Here is a 23,098-nt window from a genome sequence, read left to right as displayed (position 1 = left end):
CCCCCGGCTGTCCCCGCTCCGTGAGCCGTGCCGGGACAAAGGCTCTCCCAGCACCCCGAGGTCCGCTCTGGCCGCAGGTCCCTCACCACATCCCTCAGGGTCACAACAGCCCCGGGAAGCAGCGACCACTCCCCACATCAAACACCTTGTGTCCATGCCACGGGGGCACAGCAGCCAAACCCACCGTGTGCCCCCAGCTCTGCTCAGGAAACGCCCCAGAGCTCAGCCAGGCTGTGGGGCAAGGAGAAAACAACACCTGTGCCACGGAGGCAGAGGGGCACGGCTCTGCCAGGGATCCCACAGGGAGGTGCAGCTCCTGAGAGCACCCAACCACAACACAAGCACCACGGGCAGCACTGCAGCCTCTGCTCCATTTTCCATCCTTACCTCCCCCACTGCCAGAGGATCTGTTATCCTTGACACTTCCTTGGCTCCCAGCCTGGCAGGGCTGCTGTGACATGTCAGTGTTTCTTGGCTCTGAGGAAAAACTGTGCAGTGCTCAGAAATACCCCGTTCCTGCCTCGTGAGGGTTAAAGCAAGGCTCCCGTGTTGTGATGAACTGGGTGTACAGGAACAGCGATGTCAATTTGCTGTTCAGCAGCAGGAAAATCATTCCCCCCCTTATTTTCCATCAGGAAAGCAGAAGCCTTTCACACAGAACTTGTTTTTATCAGCACTGATGAAATAAACACTTACAAGCATGCAGGGCAGAGCCAAATCTCGGGGCAGGGTTCCCCAGTGTGTCCTTCACACCCAACACCACCACCAGGACCCACCCACTGTGTGAGACAGAACAGCCACCACCAGAATGGTCTTAACTCTTTATTCCTGTTTTTTTCTTGTTTTTAAAGGACAACACATTCAGACAGCTTTAAATACAACATCCACATGCAGCCTCCAAAGAAGGCAGCAGTGGGACAGCGTGCGCGCTCCCGTCCATCCCTGCCGGCACCAGCCCAGTCCTGGTGTGGGACAACTCCTGGAAAACAAAATCCACACATTTAACACCTCACCAAGCATTCAAAGGCACAGAAGTGGGTCAGGACACGCTGAGCACTGAACACAGGCACAGAAGGAGCCCCCAGTTCTCTCCAGAGGCCACAGCTCCCACCCTGCCCTGGACAGAGAAGGGTGGCAGCCCCCCTGCCCCAGGGAGCTGGGGGGGAAGGCTGGAGCCACACAGGAACAGCAAGAATGTGGATCAGTGCTGCAGGGCTGGCCTCAGGCCACCTCATTTCCCCTGCAGCCCTCCCCGACCGCTCCTATAACCCTTTCCTGCCCATTTCCTTCCCGGCTGAGGCAGAGGAAACGGCAGCAGTGGCAGGGCTGAGGTGCCCCCACACGCCCTGCACAGGGCCCACTGACACAGGGAGATGGGGCCATGGCTGAGAGCAACCCGCCACCCACTGCTGCCCCAGGGATGAGTGCTGGACGTGCCAGGCAGGACCAGAGGAGAGGCTGAGCCCACGTCCTGTCCCCAGCTGCAGGTGCTTCAGGAAAACAGCCCCCACCTGCCCTCCCTGCTGGCACCCACAGCTGCTGCCCGCTCCCTCCCGAGCTGCTGGGCTCCCACCTGTGCCACACATCCCCCCGGTGTGCGCCCAGGCACCCTCACAGCACCTCTGGACTCACCTCTGAGCATCTGCTTCACTCATAAACATCCTTCTTATCTGCAATGTAATCTACAATCTCCTGTGGGCGCATCAGCTTCTCTGCATCTCCGTCAGGAATTTCAAATCCTGCAAGAAAGGGCACACACTTAGCGCAAAACCAATGGAAAAGGGAGCAAGGGCGAGGAAGGGATGGCTGGGGACTCAGGGGACACGGCAAAGGCTGCTGTGAGCCAGAGCTGTCACTGCACTGCCCAAAGCAACACTGCTGCCAGACAGGGGACACGGCGGGCACAGCAGGAGCCAGAGACCCCAGACCCTGGTGTGTGGCAGGGCTCAGCATCCTCTGCTCCCCTTTCCCCCTTCCCGGCTGGTGGGACAGAATTCCTGCTTCCAGAGGGGCTGAGCTCCAGAGCAAAGGGCCATATTCCTGACTGCTGCAGGTGCTCAGCTCACTGGTGGCTCTGTGGGGTCTGTCCTGCTCCCAGGGCCTGCTCTGTGGGGTTTGCTCTGCCCCCAGGGCCTGCTCTGTGGGGTTTGCCCTGCTCTGGGAGCTGGCCCTGCTCCCGGGCCTGGCCCTGCGGTGTTTGCCCGGCTCTGTGTGGTCTGTCCTGGCCCCAGGGCTGGCCCTGTTGGTGTTTGCCCTGCTCTGTGGGGTTTGTCGTACTCCCATGCCCGGCCCTGTGGGGTTTGTCCTGCTCGGTGTGGTCTCTCCTGCTCCCAGGGCTGGCCCTGCGGTGTTTGCCCGGCTCTGTGCGTCTCTCCCTGCCCCACACGGCACAGGCCGGCGGTGCCGCCGCTCGCACGGCCTAGCAGCCCCGGGCGCCGTTACCGAACTCGTCCTCCATGGCCATGATGATCTCCACTTGGTCCAGACTGTCCAGGCCCAGGTCCTTCATAAAGTGGGACTCGGCGGTGAGCTGGGGAGGACACGGCGGTCAGCGGGCCACGGGCACGCGTTACACCGGAGCCCGCGGCCCGGCCACCTCCCCCCCGTCCCGCTCACCTTCTCGGGGTCGATTTTATCGTAGAGTTTAAGCACGTAGAGCACCCGGTCCTTGATGTCGGCCAAGGTCAGGGGCGGCAGCTCGGAGAAGCTGCGGCAGAGCGGCGCGGCCACACGCGGCAGCCGGAGCAGCGCGGGCGGCGCGGGGCGGCCCGACGGGGCGGGCGCGGCGGGCGGCAGGCGGCGGAGGGAACGGAGCGCGGCGGGGCGGGCGGGCAGCGGCAGCAGGCGGCGGGCGCAGGACGAGAGGACACGGGCCGCCATCGTCGCTGTCCCGGCGGGCGCCGCGCGGAGAGACCGGCGCCTGCAGCGCCCTCTGCCGGGCGGCGGCCGCAGCGCCCCGGGCGGCGATCCCAATATGGGCCGGGCCAGGAGCGGCGATCCCGTGACCCGGCTGCGGTCCCGTGATCCCGGTTGGACCGGGCCGATATCGCCGCTCCCGGCCCGCGAACACCTCCGCTGCGGGAGACTCCAGACCCTGTCTGGACTCTGTTTCTCTGTCACTCTACAGGAAAGTTCTCCCTCGTGTCCAGGTGGAACTTGCCATGCCCGTAGCCTCTTCTCCTATTGCTCAGCACCACTGAGAAGTGCTCGGTCCGTCTTCTTGGCACCCCCTTTAGATAATTACACACCCTGATAAGGCCCCGCTCAGCTGTGTCTGCTCTAGAGGCTGACCAGCCCCAGCTCTCTCAGCTTTTCCTCATCAGGGGGATGATCCAGTCCCTTCATCATTTCCACAGCCACTGCTGGACTCGCTCTGGGAGCTCCGTGTCCCTGCAGTCCCGAGGAGCCCAGAGCTGGACACAGCCATCCAGCAGTGCCTCACAGGGCTGAGCAGAGGGGAAGGATCCCCTCCCTGACCTGCTGCAAATGCTCTTGTTGGGGACACCATTGTCCTCCTTGGCCCCCAGCACACAGTGCTGCTCAGGACAAGGTCCATGAGAGCCCCCAGGTCCTTGTTCACAGCCCCCCATAGAACAGTGACAACAGACACGGAGTGGTTCCAAAGCAGCACACGTTTATTGGCACGGTGGGCAGCCCTGCCAGGCCCCGTGAGGCAGCTCCCGGCTGCAGGGGCCGGTACCGGTACAGGTGCACGGTGCCATCACGGCACACAGCCAGCAGCCCGGCCCGTCAGGCAGGGGCCGGTACCGGTACAGCTGCACGGTGCCATCACGGCGCCTGGCCCGTCAGGCGGGTCCTGGCTGCGGGGGCCGGTACCGGTACAGCTGCACGGTGCCATCACAGCGCCTGGCCTGTCAGGCGGGTCCTGGCTGCGGGGGCCGGTACCGGTACAGGTGCACGGTGCCATCGTGGCACCCTGCCAGCAGCCCGGCCCCACCGGGGGCCCAGCGGGCCAGGGCCCAGTGCCCCGCAGGGCCCGGGGGCAGCACGGCCGTGGGGCGGCCCCGCAGCAGGTCCCACACGGCCACCACACCCGACGTCAGCACGGCGGCTCCCGCGGTGTCCCACACGTCACCCTCCAGGTACCTGTGGGGACACGGGGGTGAGCAGGAGACAGGGGATGTGCAAAAACACCATGGCAGCGTTTGTTCAGCTAGCCCAGGGCTCAGGTACAGATTAATAGCAGGCAGCCTACAGTCCGGACTGTTCCTCCAGTGCAACTGGACAGGGAGCAGCCCTGAGGAGCCCAGGGACACATTCCCTCAGTCCCGAGGGGACAAAGCCAGCCCTGAGGAGCCCAGGGACACTCCCCCAGTCCCTGGGAACAAAGCCAGCCCCGTGGTGACGGTGACAGAGCTGCCAGGGCGAGGGGTCAGCACACAGCCCGCAGTGGGAAGCGGGCAGGAAGCAGCCCACGCCCCCGGCCCCCAGCCCGGCACCGGACGCACGCAGGGCCGGATGCAGCCCCTTATCACGGGGAGATGGCAGCTGGATCCCTGCCAGAGCTAGCCGCTCCTCAGGGGCTCTCCCAACGCCCCCGAAGGAGCCAGCCCAGCCCAGGACTCGCCTGCCGGCCGGGCCAGGGGGCAGGCAGCAGGATGTCACCGGCGCGCTCCGGCCCGTGCGCGGGTTGAAGGCCACCACGCGGAACGCTGGGCTTCCACAGGACTCGCTCTCTTTGGCATGAGGGTGGCTTAAAACAACAAACAGAAGGCCCTGACACAGAGAGGGAAAATACATCACTAAAAACAACAGCAGGAGGAAGAAAACAAAATAATTTTCCAAAAATTAACTGCTACGCTCTCTCTAATCACAGCCCCATGAACAGTGATGCATTATTTTTTACTGAGGAAAACAGATATGGTTTACTTTCCTTATCAAATTAGATAAAAGCAAAAGCAGCTACTGGCTGATAAGGGCTGATGCAACACAGCAAAGTGACAGCTCAGTGACCCGAGGGATTTATGAATTTCTCTTCCTGTTTCAAAAAGCTAAACCTGCCATAGGATGAGGTGACACTTCAAAAAACAAAATAAGTAAATTTTCTGGGTCACATTTTAATCCCTACAAGCTTAAAATATAACAAAAATTCCATGGAAAGCAGCACAACTGAAAACAGTAGCTCCCAGAATGGCCACAAACCAGCATGAAATACCCTGGGATGGATAATGTGAGGACCCAAGGCACCATTATTGGACAAGACATTCTTGTCCCAAAAGGTTACATGCTCACTGAAAACAATCAAATCCTTGATAAACCACAAAACCCATTGGGAATCACAGCACAGGTAGAAGCAAGTGGGGAAAGATGGTTAGTATGAATGTTGGTTTCACACAGCCCATTCCCTCGGGCATGTATGTCCAGAGGAACATTCACAGAGGGATTCTAATGCTGGCAGCACGCATGTGTGACATGGATGAGGCTTGCCAAGCACCAGGCCTGGGCAACAGCACTTCTGCTTCCCACTCACAGCATGCTGCAGCTTTGGAATGCACCAGGGTGCATTGCTCCCACTTTACTAGCACCCTGCAGAAAGCCAGGAGTTGAGGCGGCCAGCACAGGTTATTTATTCCTCCTGTAACCTGTTTACCCTTGAATTATTTGCAGTGTATTGAAACAGAGCTGATACTTCAACCCTCCCTAGCAACTTCAATCCTTTATGTCCCCATCCCAGTCAGTGCAGCCCAAGCATGAACCGTGACTTTAGTGTACGTACGGAGTCAGAATATGCTCGATGGCAGATGGAAGCTGGGTAGGAATAGCCAATGTGCATCTTCCTCAGGAGCTGACCAGTTCTCAGATTCCTGCAGTTGGTGAAAATACAAATTCTGACTCATTTCTAATCATAGTTACACCCCTGTGCAGGACGGACATGGGTTTGGTTCCACATTAAGCAAATGAAACCAATAGGCAGGAAGGGTGTAGTGAGGATGACACAAAAGCAATGGAATTACAGCAATTCCCTGGCTGTCTGACTGTGGTGCCACACTGACCACTGGCCATTTCACGGTGGCTCAGCAGGCAGCCAGCACCCCTGTACAGCCCTGCAGCAGCTGAAGCTGCCCCCAGCCCCTAAACTGTGTGTGGCAGAGGAACACTCACCAAACCACAACGCTGTTCCCTGCAGTGGTGCCCACCAAGGCCTCGCTCATCCCTTCTACCTCAGCAAAGGCTGTAACCGTTTCTTCAGGGGGCATCAGAGTCTGCCTGTCCTTGCTCCTGAAAGGAGACCAGCACATAGAAGAGCAGGTAAAACAAAAAGTGTTCTGGAAGAGGAACATAACACTGCTCAACATCCAAGGTGTTTCCTTGCTTTTATCCCACCCACCACACGGACACCACCCCAAAGCAGCACCCCCAAACTCACCCCCCTGTCTCTGAGAGAAAAACCATCTCCACTTGCTGTTCCTGCATGGTCCTGCTGCTGCTCACCAGCCTCCAGTCCTTTAGCCCAGCAACTGCTTTTATATTCCCAGTTTTCACTAGGGAGTGCTTGAATGAGTCAGTCTCAGAAGAATAAAGCAAGAGCCTAAATCAAGAGACAAGCACACACCATGACAGGAGGAAGCCCCACTCAAATGTGCAGTAGCATATAGAGATCAGTCTGTGTTCAATCAGCCTGCCAGCTCTGAGGTGAATAAACAGGTCTTTACAGTTGATTCTTAGAAATCCCTTCCACATTTTCCAACTGTTAAAGCAACTGAGAAAGTGCCACATTAGTAAAAAGATAATTTCAACCACTTCTCACAAGGAGCTGAGCTGCAACTACTCAGGGTGCAAAGCACTAGTAAGAAATAAATACAAAACCTTATTTCTCCAATCTCCAGCTCTCCCAGTGCTACACACACGAGGTTACAGGTGTCGGGCAGAGGAACAATCTGGATGACAGGAATCTGGGACAACAAAACAAGAATTCAGTGCCACCCACAGTGTCCCTTTATTTTCATGTTCTAGAGTGTTTCAAGTAAAATGATGTGGAGCAGGATTGATTTTCAGACCCCTCTCAAGAAGCACACTAAAATGAACAGCTGCACTCTCTGCTGACTGGTTGCCTAATCAAACAATCCCTGCTGATATAAGACATATAAAATACGTCTCAAGGAACTCTAAGGGGAAAAAGCACAAGTGAAGCGCAGCACCATTGTGTGCATGAGGCATTAAATTCCAGCAGGTAACACAACCATACAAGCTCCAAGCTCCCTGTGTCTCAGCAGCTAACACACGGGGCAAGGCAGCTGCCCTAACTCCAGCACGAGCAGTGTGTTCGTACCTCTCTGAGGTGCCAGGTGTGCAGCCTGGCCCAGCCGGCGGGGGCCCGTGGCTGCCAGAGGGACACGGCGCTCTCGCAGGCGGTGACCACGCGCAGCTCCCTGCGGCTGCCAGCCGCTGCCCACCACACGGCGCCCATGTCCACGGCGCCCGAGCACCCGGGCTCCTGCAAACACACACTGGGCTCTCCTCTGGCACACAGCACTGCCTGCTGCACCGCTGCAAACCCCGTCCCGCAGAGCTGCTGCTGCTGCAGCTGCCTGGGTAACAGTGCCCTGCTGCTCTCCCACCTTTAGCTCTGACACAAACTGCAAGCTCTCTTCTCTGGGGCCATCCGGCAGCGCTGTGGTCAATGGCTCTGCTACATCTTTTATCTGCATGAAAAAAGTAAAGAATGAGCATAATTCAACTGTGAAATTGTATTCAGCACCTGCAAGAATGAGGCAGAATTATTGCATGCTCTCAGTCACTCTCATGCAGGTACTGCATGCCACTGCTATGATCCATGTAAAGAGAACTTTTCCCTGAAGTCAGACAGGACTCTGGAGAAAGGGAATTTGCCCACAAAACCACTGGCTTAGTACCCTTCACAAAGATTCCAGCTTGTTACCTGTTCAGGTGAAGCTCTGCAGGATTCCTGCTCTTTGTTCTCTGGCTGCTGATGCTTCTTCAAGGACACAGTCTCATCAGATTTGTTCTCAGAACCTCTTTCAGCTGCTGAAGGCAATGCTGTACCTTGCTCCTCCTGGTTTCTGGCAGCCCCTGCAGCACAGCTGTCAGGGTGCAGTGGCACAGCAGGGTCTCTGTGTGCCACATCCCCCAGGACCAGGGCAGCTGCTCCTCTGGGGGAAGATGGGGTCACTGGCAAGGCAGGTACAGAAGGTGTGTCAGGGAACACCTCAGTGTGCACTGAAGGTAAAACACCTGGGGTTGCACCCACAGCAGGGAAAACAGATGAGGAAATCTCAGGCTCAGGGTGAGTGGGAGCCTCTAGGACAGTCCCCATGGGAGTAAACAGCAGTTCATGGGTGGAAAGCTCCTTCTTGGAAGTCAGGCCTTCCATGCAAGGGAGTTCAGGCAATCCAGTTTTGGAAGGCAAAATTAAATTACTTCTGAGACTTTTTTCTTCTGGCTTCATTTGCGCATCTGGTGTGTCCTCTGGAGCCACACCATCCCCAGACACAAAATCCTCCAAGTCATTCACAGGGGATGATTTCAATTTCTCCAGTTTCAGCACTCCAAATTCCTCATTTGGTAAGTGGAAGTCCCTGATACCCAGCTGAGGGATCAGCCACTGGAGGCTGAGGAAGGAGAAGAGGGAGCCACGAGTGTCGGGGTCCGCAGCAGGCAGCCCAAGGGGAGCAGGACCCTGTGAACCCATGGGACTGCTGCTTCCTCTGCTGCTGGCATCTAAACACAAGAATACAAGACAGAACATCACGTCATAAAATAACAGCAACTTGCCTTTTCAGAATCTCTCATGAAGGGTGGCTTGGATTTTGAAAAACATCAAAACACCATGTTCATCTTAACACACAGAAGTGGCACATTTCTGGAAAGACACTACACTCTGCAGTTACTCTGTACCTCTGGATAAAGCCTTCAGCTCAAAGACCACCACCAAGGCCTGACAGTTATGCCTGAGTGCTTGGTCAGTTTGGTTTATTGGTTTTCTTCCTACACTTTCTCTTTTTTCAATATTCTCAGACCCTCATAAAGAAGAGAATAATGATTAGGATGCAGACTCAGTTGGAGGAACAGACGGACATTCACCTGCTGGCAAACCAGCCGTAGTGTTCACAGCCTTCACTCCAACAGCAAGGGCAGCTCAGTAAGCTCCCAGCCCTGCTCCTCCTCTGTTCATTCCCTGCCTCGGGGAATGGGGCACTGTGGGGAGTTTATATGTGAGAAGTACCTGTTGAGCCTGTCGGGGGCCTGTGCCTGGCAGAGCAGCGCAGGGAGCGGCGCAGAGGGACGCTGACCCCGGGCAGCTGCTCGGCTCCTCGCTGCCTCTTCACACGCTGCACTGGATGTTTGTCTCCCTGACACACAGCAGCACTGCCCTCCACATCTCCCACAGGGCTGGCAAAAGCGTGGCTCCCTGGGCTCAGGGAATCGCTGCCGTGGGGTGGATGTTGAACCTGCTCCAACAGAGCCTTATGGCATTTCCCTGGCACTAGGCTCCCGCCCTGAGGAGGGTCAGGACCCGCTGGCTGGGTAGCTCCAGTCACTCCTGGCCCTGCAGGCCCCAGGGCTGCAGCACCAGACAGTCTCCTCTCGTCTGAGGAAGACCTTTCAAGGTTAGCATCACAGTTTTCCTTTTTACTCTGGTTCTCATTTGACAGCAGAGCACTGCTTTCATTGGCCATTGTGGGATCCTGACTCTCTATAAGCTCTTGTGACACTGGATGCATGGGGGCTTTGCAGGCAGACTTTCTTCTTCCCTTCTGTTTCCTCTGGGTTTGTCTCTGCTCTTGCCTTGTGCTAGTGATGCTTTTCTGAGAAATGGATTCAAGAGAAGTGCTGCTGTTGCTGGATGCAGGAAGGGATTTCTGAGAACTACTTGAGTTTGCTTGATCATTTTCTGCCCCAAGAAAAGGGAAGGGTTCAACCCCTGGCTCTAAATCACCCTCAGCTCCCTCTTGCGAGGGCTGATTGGGGTTTGCATCTTTCTGCTTGCATTTACTCCGCTGGCCTTTCTTGCTCCTGCCCAGCTGGCTGAGGATGACAGCATCCAGGTCCACCTTCCTCTGGCAGTTGGACATGCGGCGAGTTGTCCGCACGTAGTACTCCACGGGGAAGAGCAGCCCTTCCACCACTGTGCAGGAGCTCAGCGTGCCCTCGGGAGCCACTGCCTTGGCAGCAGGAGAGAGCCTTGACTCCATTTCAGGGTGTTGATTCTCCAGCAGTCCTTCAGCAGTGTCCAGAGCTTTATCTGCAGGACAGGGATTCAAGGTAGCAGCGTCACTTTGATGTCCTTCATGGTTTTTGCTCTCCTCGGTTATGGTGTTATTTCTGCTGTCAGGCAATATTTCATTTTCTGACATTAAATCCAGGAGCCCACGTAATTCTCCCTGATCCTCACACAAACTCTCACCCTCCGGCTGTTTTACTCTACTGGGGGATTCTTCTCTGCCATCACCTCTGGGGTCAAGTAAAACAGAATCTCCATGCTGTGAGCACGGCTCATGTCCATCAGGTGCGGCCACAGCCCTTGAGGACTCAGGCTGCTGGATGTCCCTGCTGTCCCTCAGCGCATGTGGGGACAGCTCAGGCTCTCCTGCAGTGACACTGCCACCAAACACATCCTGTACAAGTCCTGATGCTGCATCAGGAGTGAAACTATTTCTTTCTTCCTGCACAAGCACTGCCCCAGGTGCCCTCTGAGCAGGTTTCTCCGTGTGTGAGGCGCTGCTGTGCCTGAACACTGGTGACTGAAGCTCCTCTGCACTGGCAATTTGATTTTTCATCATTTCACCAGTACTGATTAGATGCACATCATGCACTGATTCCCCTTCCTTTGATTCCAGAGCCTTTGTCCTTCTCCGCAGCTTCATCATGCCTCGGGAGGTTTGGGGCTTTTTCTCCACAGGGCCAGGCCTGATGGTCCCACAGCACAGGTTTTCCTGGCTGGCCTGGAAGCTTTCTGCCTGGGAGCTGTCCTGCGGGCTAACCTCATCACTGGAGAATTCTGGAACATGCTGAACTGCGACAGGTGCTGTCTTCTCCGTGCCAGCATCAGAGCAGGTTTTAGTCCATAACTGAGAGGGCCCATCTCTGTCAGCACTAGGAGATGTGTTATCTCTAGAACCTGGGGGGAAAAATGCCACACGTGTAAAGTACTCCTAAAGTCCTGTCCAAGAAAAACATCACACAGTAAAATCAGGCTCTGTTATCAGGGAAAGATGGGGATCTTACAGTCAGGATCGGAGCACTGCAGACCTGGTGAGGAGGGAAGCAGAGCAGACATTACTGCAGAGCACGGCGCAGCCCAGGGCAAGGGCCGTGTGGGGGCAGTGGATGTGGCTGCAGTGGCCGAGGGGACAGTGGAGGGAGGGTCAGCAGGGCCGGGTGCAGGACGGTCCATGGGAGCACTAAGGGGCAACAGTGGCCGCCGGGTCCCCGGGTGTTCCCACAGCCCTGTCCTGCGAGCTCCCACCGGGGGCAGGCACCCCGTTCTCCCCGGCTCCTACCTGAGGCGCTCCGTTCTCCCCGACTCTCACTTGAGGCGCCCCGTTCTCCCCGGCTCTCAGCTGTGGGGCTCCGCTCCCGCCGGCCGTGGCTCCTGGCTCGCTCGGCTCGCCGCGCCCGCTGCGGACACACAAGACGGGCGGGGCTGGGACCGGCTGGCGGTGCCCCGGTGCCCCCCGGCCCGGCCCGGCCCGCTCCGCTCACCCGCAGCCGGACGACGGTCTCGCTGTACTCCCGCCTCAGCAGCGCCAGCTTCTCCCGCAGCTGCAAGACACACCCTTCAGGATGGGCCTGGGACGGTCCCGGTCCCGGTCCCGGTCCCGCCGCCCCGGCCGGCCCCGCACCTTCTCCTTGTCGGCGCCGCTCAGGGCCGCCGCCGCCGGCGGGGCCTCCATGGCAACCGGGGCGCGGCGGAGGTGGCGCGGCGGGCGCGCGGAGGTGACGCGGCGGAAGCGGCGCGGGCCGGGCGGGGCGGCCATGGAGCTCAGCGAGATGCTCTACAACAAGTCCGAGTACATCGAGACGGTGCGGGGCCGAGGGGAGCGGGGCTCGGGGCTCGGGGGACCCCGGGGAGCGGGTGCGCGGGGCTCGGGGGGCCGCGGGGCTCTGCCAGGAGCGCCGGGGCCCGGGACACCGGCCGTGACCGCCCGTTCTCCCCGCAGGCTTCCGGCAACAAGGTGAGCCGGCAGTCCGTGCTGTGCGGCAGCCAGAACATCGTCCTCAATGGCAAGGTGAGCGCCGGGCGGCGGCTGCCGTGCCCCCGGCAGTGCCCGCGGCACCCAGCGCTGCTCCCCCGCAGCATCCCTGGCCTGGTGCGAGCGGCCCGTGCTGTGTTCGTGCCCCGAGCAGCGCCGTCCTGCTCTGTGCCTAAGCCTGGTCTGTAATGCTCACAGGCCTGGTGAGAGCTGCCCATGCTGCTTTCGTGCCCCTTACAGCACTGTCCTGCTCTGTACCTGAGTCTGGTCTGTAGTGCTCCCTGGCATGACCAGAAGGGCAATTCGTGGTTCCAACCTCCTGCACTTTTGCTTTGTTGTCATTTTCCTTTTGACTGAAAGAATCGTCCCTAAAGTAAGGGAATCTTGCTGGAGTGCCTGGGCCTCGGCATGAGTTTGTGTAAGAAGTGCCACCACAGGCGGCAAAGGGAGCGGGTTTAGCTGTGTGTCCTTCTGCAGACAATCGTTATGAACGACTGCATCATCCGCGGGGACCTGGCCAACGTGCGGGTGGGCCGGCACTGCGTGGTGAAGAGCCGCAGCGTCATCAGGCCGCCCTTCAAGAAGTTCAGCAAAGGGTAAGAGGCCCTTTCCTTTAGGGAGAGACCTGAAAAATCCGTCAGCTTGACTGAGTCTTGTGTTCCAAGAACTCTTCCTTTTGCAGCAATTTGCAGAAATCATCTCTCAAACCTGCTTTTTCCTCAGATGCTGAGCTGTGCCTTGGGGGTTGTGTTCCAATCCCCTGTAGGATGGAAAGCGATAGATTAGAATAGCAAAGTGAAGAGCATGTTTCAGTTTCTGTGTGTTTATTCACAACATCTTCCTTCTCATTTGGGCCATCCTTTAGAGAGGAGAAACCCAGAAACTGGTCTGTCTCCCTTAGCACTGGATCCACATCTGTTAATCCATGTGGGGACAGGAGACTCTGTGGGGTGATGCTGGCTCTAGCAGTGTCAGTTTGTTTGTTGGACACACACAGATACTCTGCTCTCCTGTTGCAGGGTGGCTTTCTTCCCTCTGCACATTGGTGACCATGTCTTCATAGAAGAGGACTGTGTTGTCAATGCGGCCCAGATCGGCTCCTATGTGCACATAGGCAAGAACTGTGTCATTGTGAGTGCCATTTCTGTATTTTCTGTGAACTCCTGCGTGCTGCTGAGACCTTGTGACAGCAGCTGAGAGGTGTCTGCAGCAGCTGGCTGGAGCAGGCTCAGTGTCTGTGCTGTTCTTCCTGCTCCTTGTCCTTCTGTGCAGGAAGCTGAGCTTTCAGGTTTACTTCTCTGAGGACAGCATGTTCAGCTGCTGCTGGCTGCAAAATCCATCCCAAGTGTTGTCCCTGTGGCTAATGGCATTGCCCGAGGGAGGCAGTCTGGCCACAGAGTACAAATGGAATTGTTGTATTTCTGTGTAAATAAGACCAGATAGTCAAGGCTACTGTGTGCTGAAGTAGAGAAGGCCTTGCTGGTACTGCTTGACTCAGGTTTTTGGTGCCAGTTTGAACATTGACATGTTAATGTGCAGTTGTACCTGTGCTAGCTGAAAGCAGACAGACATTTTTCCTCAAAAAGAAAAGTTAATTTTGTTGGGAGATCATTTGGTCAGGGTAAAGATTTATTCCTGTGATCTCTTATAAAGGACATGTTTTGAGCAGTTAATCTTCTTGAAGTTTAAGTAACATATCAGTAATAATAAGAAAACCTCATGTTCATAGTGTTGTAAATATAAACTTTTCCTGTTCTCTGTTTTAGGGACGTAGATGTGTTTTGAAAGACTGCTGCAAAATCTTAGACAACACAGTACTCCCTCCTGAAACTGTAGTTCCACCTTTCACTGTCTTCTCAGGCTGCCCAGGTATGCTCCCTCTATCTTCCCTTGCGCAAAACTGAAAACAACATGGATGTTCTTGTTTAAAATGGGATTTCTATAACAAAGGTACCCATTAGCATTTAGTACCTAAAAATAAAGTTACTGGGTACTTGCTGCACTGAAAAGTAGCCCTTTTAACTTGTGAAACTGTGCATGTACACAGTGGTACACCATGACTGATGGCCATGCTGTTCTTCTTCCAGGACTCTTCTCGGGGGAGCTCCCAGAATGCACCCAGGAGCTCATGATTGACGTTACCAAGAGCTATTACCAGAAGTTCTTGCCACTCACTCAGGTCTAGTAGCCCACAGGAGCGTTCTGGGGGTGGGCAGAGGGACCCTGAGCCCCTGTGCCTCAGCTGGCCTGGCCAAGCAGTCCCTCGTGAAAGCTGCTGTGTCCTGTTCAAACTCTGTGTGCTTGTCCAGTGTACTCCATCCCACGTTGTCTGAGTTGTGCCTCTGAATGTTCTGGAGCTGGGAACACTGAATGCCTGCCTTGGGGCAGCAGCTGGGAGTGAGGCAGAGCTGACACCTGCCTCAGCCTGTCTGCTCACTTCTGTCCTAACCCAAAGCTAGGCTTAGGTTTGTTAGGCGCAGTCTCCATCCCAGCAGGGCTGTTTTGGCTCTGGGCACTCTCCAGGGTTTATAGACCTTTCCTTTGGCACAATCCTTGCTGCCCATGGGCCTGCATGCTGAGGTGCACGGCCTCTTCCTTTCTCCCTGGGATTCCCTCCAGGGTACATCATCCTGCTGTTGGCTTTAGGAGTTTTGGCTGGCACTGACAGCTGTCTTTCTGTGCCTGACAGGATGTTCCTTAGCTTTTAGCTCCTGTAGCAGGCTGACCTCAGTCCTGTGCTCTCACCCCTCAGGGCTGGTGTTCTTGGGGTCAGTGCCACTTCCTGAATATCACAGACCTTAAAGAGCCAAAGGCCTTTGAAAAGAGGAGTGCCATCTCACAGAATTCAGTGCAGCAGAATGTGGGTAATTAAAAGTGAGAGAATGCTGCAAATGTTCCCATTTATTACCCAGTGTCTGCATTTGCAGAAAGCTCTTCTGTGCTTTTCTGCATTATGAAACTTAGGAGTGACACTCAGACTTCTTAGAAAGAGTGAAGATTTCATTTTGGACATGTATTAGAGCATGAATAGTTCTTGCTGAGAGCAACTCTGAAAGTTGGAGGCATCTGGTGCTTTGTACCTGAGTTCAGACAACTGGCTGCACACCAGTCTGCCTGCTCTGGTTGTGCTCTGTTAAAGCTTAGCTTAGTCCTGCTCTAGGTTCTAACCTGCATGTTGTAGTGAAGCAGCTGGGGTTTAGGTGTGTGGTAGGTGTGTGGCTGTGGAGGAGCAGCCCTGGAGCCTCAGCTGATCTGTGGAGCAAATGCTGATACACCTTAGTAGCCAATAGCTGTGTGAGTACTAATGTGTGGAGTAGCTGCTGTACATCCCGTGTAAAACCACTGACTGGTTTGTATTTTTACTGTACATAAATTAAAGCCTCTTCAGTTGTTCAAGTGACTCGTGACTCTTCAAACCAAACTAGACTGAGGTTCCTGCTGTGCCTGGGCATGAGCCACACTCCCTTGTTCTGTGACTGTTACAGGCGATTCTGGCTGTCCTGTGCATTACAACATGTAGTACAGGGTGAAAGGAGCTGCTTGCTCTCCCTGAGGGGCCTCCTCTGTCACAGGCTTGACAGGTTTGGGGCTTCTTGTGAGATTGCCTGCAAGTCAGGAGTTCAGAGCACTGCTTTGCTCCAGGGTGTCTCTAGCAGTGTCTGGCAGGAGTGGGGTGTCTGTGCTGTGTTGCTGTGTTGTCACCTCAGTTTCAACACCACATTGTGCATTTCACTGGGATCGCTTGATCAGCAGCCACAGCAGCAGGGAGAGGAGTGGGAGAGGGGATGTGAGTTTGGGAGTGGGGTGGCAGCTGGAAAAGTCTGTGTGATGAATTTCCACAGCACCTGAGAGCAGAGCTGTAGTGCATGAAAGGATGTGACACTGCAATAACATGTTTCTTGGCCTGCTCTTCCTTCTAGCTGTCTGAGCTGACTCTTCTGCCTTAATTAAAACCTCTTTTGTTGTCTTTGTTAAGGTGGCCTCTGGCAGGGCCTAAAACCAAGCCACCACTGAAGATCCCTAACACCCAGCATTGTTAACATTCCTTACACTGGCCACTTTCTCCTCCTGCCTCTGAAGCATCCCTCTGACCTGGGCTCAGCTCTCCGCCTCTGCCAGTCTGGGAAGATGGAGTGTCAGTGTCCCAGCTCTGCCCGCAGCCTTCCGTCCAGCGTGGTGCAGGAGTGGGGAAGCATATCCTGCAGGGAGGGGAATGTCTTCTGTCAGCAATCTGTACAAACACTGAGCGCTTCTAACCCCAGGTTGCTGTGTGGCTTCATTGATCGCTGTGTGCTTTGCTCGGCGTTGCTGACCAGGAGGGGCAGGGGGTGTTGCTGCATGTGAGGAGGTTCAGGATCCCTGGGAGCACACCCTCCCTGCCTGTGCTGCTGGTGGCTCGTTGTGCCAGGGCTGGTGGGGAGGTCTCTCAGGCACCAGGCCAGCGGGGACCATGCTGTGCCTGCTTTGTGGGGAGCAGAATCCCCTGGGATGATCCAGCTCTGCAGCAGGAATGGCACTTGAGCTTTGGCTGTGGTCACCTGTAGGGCTACTGGCCCTGTCTGTGCACCAGGCTCCAGGACACCCTGGCACGGATGGCCCATGCCTGTGGGTGAGGCTCGGCCGAGGCATCAGCTCAACCCGCTGCAAAAGCACCATGTATGCTAACCACTGACGGTGTGTGCTGACCACTGATGGTGTGTGCTGACCGCTGACGGTGTGTGCCGGCCACTGACATCTGTTCTTCTGTTCTGTTAGCCAGCGCCAAAAGAAACAGCTTCTGCCGAAGGGGAAAGGAGGCGAACAAACGGTGTTCGTTCCCTCAGCCATGGCACCGTGCGTGCCAGGGAGCAGAGAGCAGGAGCCTGCCTGAGGCACTGCTGCTGTGTGCTTGTGGGACATTTGTCACTGGTGATGGAGTTCAGGCATGGGAGCATCCCGCGGTCACCTCTCCCAGCAAGGGGACCCAGAGCCAGCACCGGGAGTGCCGAGGGCCTGGCGTGGGGGGGACAGGGGGCAGTGAGGTCAGGGACAGCCCCTCAGAAGTGCCACACCGTCACCCGAGGGGGGCAGCGTGGGGTGTCTGTGTTATAGAAACCGGCCCAAGGTCGGTTCCCGGCTACCCGCGGGAATCCCGCTGGGAACCGCTGGACATGGGAGCCGCGGGAGCGGGCAGTGCCGCCGCAGGGCCTCTCCCGAGGAAACCCACGCCGGTACAAATCCCGGGGAATGTCCTCGGCGGAGCGCCCGGGGTCTCGCAGGAGCGCGCGCGGCCGCAGCCAACGGCACCCTGCGCACGCGCACACCGCGCGCTCTGTGAGGGCGTGTCCGAGTGCGCCCGGCCACGCCCCCGCGGGTGCCTGTCTCCCTGGGCTCCCATGGTGCCCCGCGCGCCGCGTGGATTTTAAATCGTGCGGCCAATGGGGAGCGGCCGCGCGCGGTAACGGCCCCGGCGCCGCCTTTGAATCGCGGCCGGAGCGAGCGAGCGGCCCAACTCAGCCCGGCCCGTACCATACTGCCGCGGCACCGGAACAACACAGCCGGCACCGCCACCCGCACGGCCACAGGCACCCGCAGCTGCGGCACCGGCACCGGGACCCGCCGGTACAGGGACTCGGCACACCCAGATCCACCGGTACCGAGACCCGCAGCTGCACCGGTGCACGAACCCGGCTCGTGCCACTTCCCCAGCACCCACTGCTGCACCGGGACCCGCCGCTCTCCCGCAGCCGCTGTTTCGGTGCAGGCAGCCGGCGCCCGGCGGTGCCCCAGCGCGGACACAGCGCGGACACAGCATGAGCGCGCCGGGCGGGAAGGCGGCGCGGCCGGCGGCGCTGGTGGAGCCGGCCCGGGCGGCGGCGGCGGCAGCGGCGGCGGGGGGGAAGGAGGTGCCGAAGGTGCTCGTGGATCCCCGCACCCGGCGCAGCTTCGTGCGCGGGCGGTTCCTGGGTAAGGGCGGCTTCGCGCGGTGCTACGAGCTGGCCGAGGCCGAGAGCCGGGAGGTGTTCGCTGGGAAGGTGGTGCCCAAGTCGCTGCTGGTGAAGCCGCACCAGAAGGAGAAGATGTCCATGGAGATCGCCATCCACCGCAGCCTCTCCCACCGTCACGTCGTCGGCTTCCAGGGCTTCTTCGAGGACGACGACTTCGTCTACGTCGTGCTGGAGCTCTGCCGCCGCAGGGTGAGGGGCCGGGGGGCGGGTGTCGGTGTCCCCGGGTGCGGACCTGTCCTTCCCTTCCCCGCGTCCTGCGGTACTGAGCTCCTCCTTGTCCCGCAACCCCCGCCCCGGTACTGACCCTCCGTCCCCCGCAGTCGCTGCTGGAGCTGCACAAGCGGCGGAAGGCGCTGAGCGAGCCCGAGGTGCGGTACTACCTGCGGCAGACCATCCTGGGCTGCCAGTACCTGCACAGCCACCGCGTCATCCACCGCGACCTCAAGCTGGGCAACCTCTTCCTTAGTGACGACATGGAGGTGAAGATCGGTAAGTGCAGGGACCCCAGCACAGGGACCAGCCAGTCAGGGCATCCTGGTTATATCCGGTCTCCCTGTCCCTCCAGGTGACTTTGGCCTGGCCACCAAGGTAGAGTACGATGGGGAACGCAAGAAGACCCTGTGTGGGACACCCAACTACATCGCCCCAGAGGTGCTGGGCAAGAAGGGGCACAGCTTCGAGGTGGACATCTGGTCCATTGGCTGCATCATGTGAGTCAAACTGCCTTTCAGAGGGCATGGAGCTGGGCAATCCCTGTTCTGATCTCCTTGGCCCCTCTGAGCTTCAGTGTAATCCAAAGCTCCAGGTCACTGTCCCCACAGTGCTGAGTCCTGCTGCCAGGCAGCTCCCAACCTTCCCCAGCTGAAGCATTCCCTGCAGGGTGCTAGATCCTAGCTTCCCTTTCCAGGGAACAGGATTCAGGCACAGTACACATAGCTGTCAGTGTGTCCTAATGCTAAGCATGTTCCCTCTGCCAGGAAAGCCCCTGGGTGTGCTTAGGACATGGTTGCTCCTGTGTACAATCTGAGTCTCTTTGTCAAAACTGACACCCTTTTGTCTGGGAATGCCCAGGTACACTCTGCTGGTGGGGAAACCGCCTTTTGAGACTTCTTGCCTGAAGGATACGTACATTCGGATCAAGAAGAACGAGTACACCATTCCCAAGGTATGCCGCTTCCCATGGAGTGTCTGTTTGGCTCACAGCGGTGCTTGGTGAGCCTCCTGCTGCAGCCTCTGTGTCTGCCACTCCATGGGCTCTCCATAGCAGGGCTGGGGCGGTGTGAGCCTTGTGGGGAGCCAGCAGCTCCCTGCCCTGCAATCCAGCAAAAATCTGAGCTGGGCTGCTGGTGTGTGGGGGTGAATGGACATGGGCAAGTCCAGGAGGTCTGGGCCAGGTCCCCGGCTCACTCCACTGCTGATGTGTTGGTATTGCTCCAGTCATTTGACCCCAGGCTTTGGGTGCTGTTAGGAGCCAGTTCTCTGTGCCACCCAACTCTGCTTCCCCAGGCTTGTGTCCTGCTTGCCCGATGCAGCAGTGGAGCTCTGCTCCAGGCAGAGCTTCCCTGGGCTGCAAACTCTGTTCATTTGTCACTAGTGCACATTGTCCCTGACCCGTCTCTAAACTCTGCCTGTCCCTCAGCACATCAACCCCGTGGCCGCAAACCTCATCCAGAAGATGCTGAGGTCAGACCCCGCCACACGCCCCACCGTCGACGAGCTGCTGAACGACGAGTTCTTCACCTCTGGGTACCTGCCCAGCCGCCTGCCCACCAGCTGCCTCACCATCGCTCCCCGCTTCTCCCTGGCTCCCAGCAGCCTGGAGCTCTGCGGGCGGAAGCCGCTGACCGCGCTCAATAAAGGTAGGGGTGGGTGCCCGGGTGAGCTGGGCCGTGGGGCCGGGCACAGCCTGCCAGGGCTGCAGGGCTGGGCACAGCCTGCCCAGCCTCCAGCAGCATCCACAACCTTCAGTGTGCCTCCCTCGCATCATCTCCTGATCCTTATGGAAACTCAGAGCATTTGTGGGTGAGGGGGCTCTCCCTGCTCTGCCCGGGATGAAGCACTGCATTCGCTTCAGCTCTGTAAGGGGCTCAAACTGATGCCTGGGAAGTTCCACCAGAACACAAGGAAGACCTGTCCTGTGCAGTACCTGAGCACTGAACAGCTTGCCTAGAGAGGGTGTGTGGAGTCTCCCTCACTGGAGATACTCCAGAATCCTCTGGCCATGTGCTGTGCTCTGGAATTACCCTGCTCGTGTCCCACCATAATCCCGTCCAACATGAGCCGCTCTGTGTGTCAGGTGTTGTCTGTACCTGGTGCCTTTGGAACCTCGTCCCTCACATCTCAGTGTTGTCTCTCTGCCCAGGACTGGACAGCCCTGCCCAGGAGCCCTTGCTGGAGAAGGAGGAAGCAGCGGGGCTGCGGGAGGTGGGAGATGCTGTCAGCTGCCACCTGGCTGACATGTTGCAGCAGCTGACTGCAGTCAACGCAGCCAAGCCCTCGGAGCGAGTAGCAGTGAGGCAAGGTGAGCCTGGGGCAGCCCATGGGCCTCGTGGGGTGCACTGGCTGTGGGAAAGGTCCCCTAACAAGCTGCTTTCTTCCTGCAGAAGATGCTGAGGACCCGGCCTGCATTCCCATCTTCTGGGTTAGCAAGTGGGTGGACTACTCGGATAAATATGGACTCGGTAAATACCATGGGTGGCAATGCTTCAGGCTTTCCTTGTGTCTGAGGAGGCTGGGAGAAGCCTGGGTTGGGGCATTTTCTAGGCCTGGGTTTTTAATCGCCATATTCCAGTGTACGTGTCCAAGAGCACTGCCAGGAATCTTACCAAATACCCCAGGAATCCAGAGCAGTGGTCACTGACCATCAGCCTTGGCCACTTTAATGTGGACAATGTACCTGTGCATGAGGTGACCAGGCTCTCCCCAGCCTGCACAGCGATCCATGGTGGCAGCAGAGGCTGTTTTTGAAGCAGCTGATGCAATAAGGGAGATGACAAATCCAAAGGTGGAAAATTGCCAGCCAGACCTCCCCAAAGAGAAAACCTGGCAGGGCCTTGGTGAGATGGCTGTTAGGGATCCCTGGGTGATAAACCATCTGCCTTGGTACTTCCCACCACCTGTGGGCCCCCAAGATCTCATGGGGTCCTTTCTGGGCAGGTTACCAGCTCTGTGACAACAGCGTTGGAGTTCTCTTCAATGACTCCACTCGGCTCATCATGTACAACGATGGGGACAACCTGCAGTACATTGAGCAGAACAACACTGAGTCCTACTTCACTGTGAGGTCCTACCCCTCTGCCCTCAACAAGAAGGTCAGTCCTGGGGGCAGGAGCCCTGGCTGGGGGTGGTGAGACCCCTGCCACCCTTAGGCTTGGATGGCAGGGTGGGTTCCAGGGAGAAACTTTTATTGGAGGCCACTGGCACTTTGCAGGCTTCCTCTAGCTGGTGACACATGGGTCCAAGGACAGACACTAGCAGCTCTAGCTGCTATCTGAGGCTCATTTATGAGCAGTTTCACAGAAATTTAAGTGCTCACATGACTTGCATGTACCAAAGTATTCAGCAAAGTGAGTCTGATGTGTCACGGTCAGAGTTAATTTTGAGGATTTCCTTAAGTTTTTGCCATAACACCTCAAGCTCTGAAAGATGTAAGGAGGGTCTGGGACTGTGATGGCTGTCCCTGTGCTCCTCCCCCGTGCCTGGGGTCACCCTCAGCCCCTCACAGCCTGTCCCTTCTGCAGATAACACTAATGAAGTACTTCCGGAATTACATGAGCGAGCACTTGCTGAAGGCGGGGGCGAACATCACACCACGGGAAGGGGACGAGCTGGCCCGGCTGCCCTACCTGTGCACCTGGTTCCGGACCCGCAGCGCCATCATCCTGCACCTCAGCAATGGCACCGTGCAGATCAACTTCTTCCAGGTGAGGCTCTCTGCAGGGCTGTGGCGCTGGCTGCACGTGGTGCTGTTTGGATGGTGGGGATGACCTGAGCCAAGGCTGTGCCCAGGGAGCCTGGCTCTGGGGGCTGTCTGTGCTGGTATCTAAAGCCCCCAGTGTCCTCACTTGTGAGGGGCTGTGCTCTGGAGCTGTTGCCCTTTGCCGCGCTCTGAATTCTACAGAGGGGTTTTGTCACACGTTCCGGGTGTGCCGAGATGGCTCATCCAGAGGAAATGCTGCCCCAAGGAGCACGGTGCTCAGTGAGCGTGTGTTGTCTCCCCCCAGGACCACAGCAAGGTCATCCTGTGCCCTCTCATGGCTGCTGTGACATACATAGATGAGAAACGGGACTTCCACACGTACAAGCTGAGCCTGATCGAGGAGCACGGCTGCTGCCGCGAGCTGGCCAGCCGCCTGCGCTACGCGCGCACCATGGTGGAGAAGCTCCTCAGCTCCAAGTCTGGCTCGGGCCGGGTGAAATCCTCCTCCTAGACCTCGTTCTTGCTGGACTCGACATCGGTGCCAAACTGCCCGGCTGTGGAGGGAGAGGTCTGGCAGCTTCCCTCCCGCGGCCCGGCTGGGCTCCTACTCCTGGGTCTGGGCTCACTGCCCCGAGGAAGTCCTGCTGCTGTGGGAATGGTGTTGTTCACTGACTGGTGCCCAAAGGTTTCTTGCTTCCTGCTCCTAACAAAGTGTATTTTTAAACTCCTTACCTAGTCTGTTTTTCTAATTTCCCAAAGCCAAAAACCCAGCTCCAAACCAGCCCTCTCGTTTGAGGTGCCTGGGGCTGCTCTTGAGAGAGCAGAGCTGGCAGTGAGGTGTCTGTACATGGCTGTACCCGTGCTCTGGGCTTCGTTTCCTCTGGTAGAAGCTCAGGTAAGGTATTGAACAAGCCCGGGGTGAGATTTGAGCAATTGACCTTTTAATGCTGAAACTCCATGAAACCTCAACTTTTGTATATTTCATAACTTTAATAAAGATTGTTTAACAGCATCCA

General features: G+C 57.3%; 3 protein-coding genes across 3 annotated transcripts; 2 read left to right on the top strand and 1 right to left on the bottom strand.

Annotated features, from left to right (window-relative positions):
- Nucleotides 1-809: 809 nt before the first annotated feature.
- On the bottom strand, nt 810-2,931 carry NDUFAB1 (NADH:ubiquinone oxidoreductase subunit AB1). Its single transcript, XM_074552614.1, has 4 exons — nt 2,617-2,931; nt 2,443-2,530; nt 1,633-1,739; nt 810-979 (listed from the first exon to the last, which is right to left on the bottom strand). Exons 1-3 carry the CDS (start codon nt 2,878-2,880, stop codon nt 1,648-1,650), a joined length of 444 nt encoding a protein of 147 aa, XP_074408715.1. The 5' UTR covers nt 2,881-2,931; the 3' UTR covers nt 810-979; nt 1,633-1,647.
- Nucleotides 2,932-11,871: 8,940 nt separating this feature from the next.
- Nucleotides 11,872-16,437, top strand: DCTN5 (dynactin subunit 5). The gene is made up of 7 exons (XM_074552613.1): nt 11,872-12,006; nt 12,144-12,212; nt 12,654-12,772; nt 13,196-13,307; nt 13,943-14,045; nt 14,264-14,355; nt 16,153-16,437. Exons 1-7 carry the CDS (start codon nt 11,875-11,877, stop codon nt 16,171-16,173), a joined length of 648 nt encoding a protein of 215 aa, XP_074408714.1. The 5' UTR covers nt 11,872-11,874; the 3' UTR covers nt 16,174-16,437.
- Nucleotides 16,438-17,571: 1,134 nt separating this feature from the next.
- Nucleotides 17,572-23,053, top strand: PLK1 (polo like kinase 1). Its single transcript, XM_005494509.3, has 10 exons — nt 17,572-18,352; nt 18,484-18,652; nt 18,729-18,873; nt 19,235-19,328; nt 19,803-20,022; nt 20,526-20,684; nt 20,767-20,844; nt 21,320-21,474; nt 21,904-22,086; nt 22,387-23,053. The coding sequence occupies exons 1-10, from the start codon at nt 17,969-17,971 to the stop codon at nt 22,591-22,593; spliced, it is 1,794 nt and encodes a 597-aa protein (XP_005494566.2). The 5' UTR covers nt 17,572-17,968; the 3' UTR covers nt 22,594-23,053.
- The last annotated feature ends 45 nt before the right edge of the window (nt 23,054-23,098 follow it).

Source organism: Zonotrichia albicollis, chromosome 16, assembly GCF_047830755.1.
Source record: "Zonotrichia albicollis isolate bZonAlb1 chromosome 16, bZonAlb1.hap1, whole genome shotgun sequence".
Classification (NCBI taxonomy): Eukaryota; Metazoa; Chordata; class Aves; order Passeriformes; family Passerellidae; genus Zonotrichia; species Zonotrichia albicollis.
The sequence above is the reverse complement of the archived record's forward strand: the minus strand, read 5'-3'. Positions and strand labels throughout refer to the sequence as shown.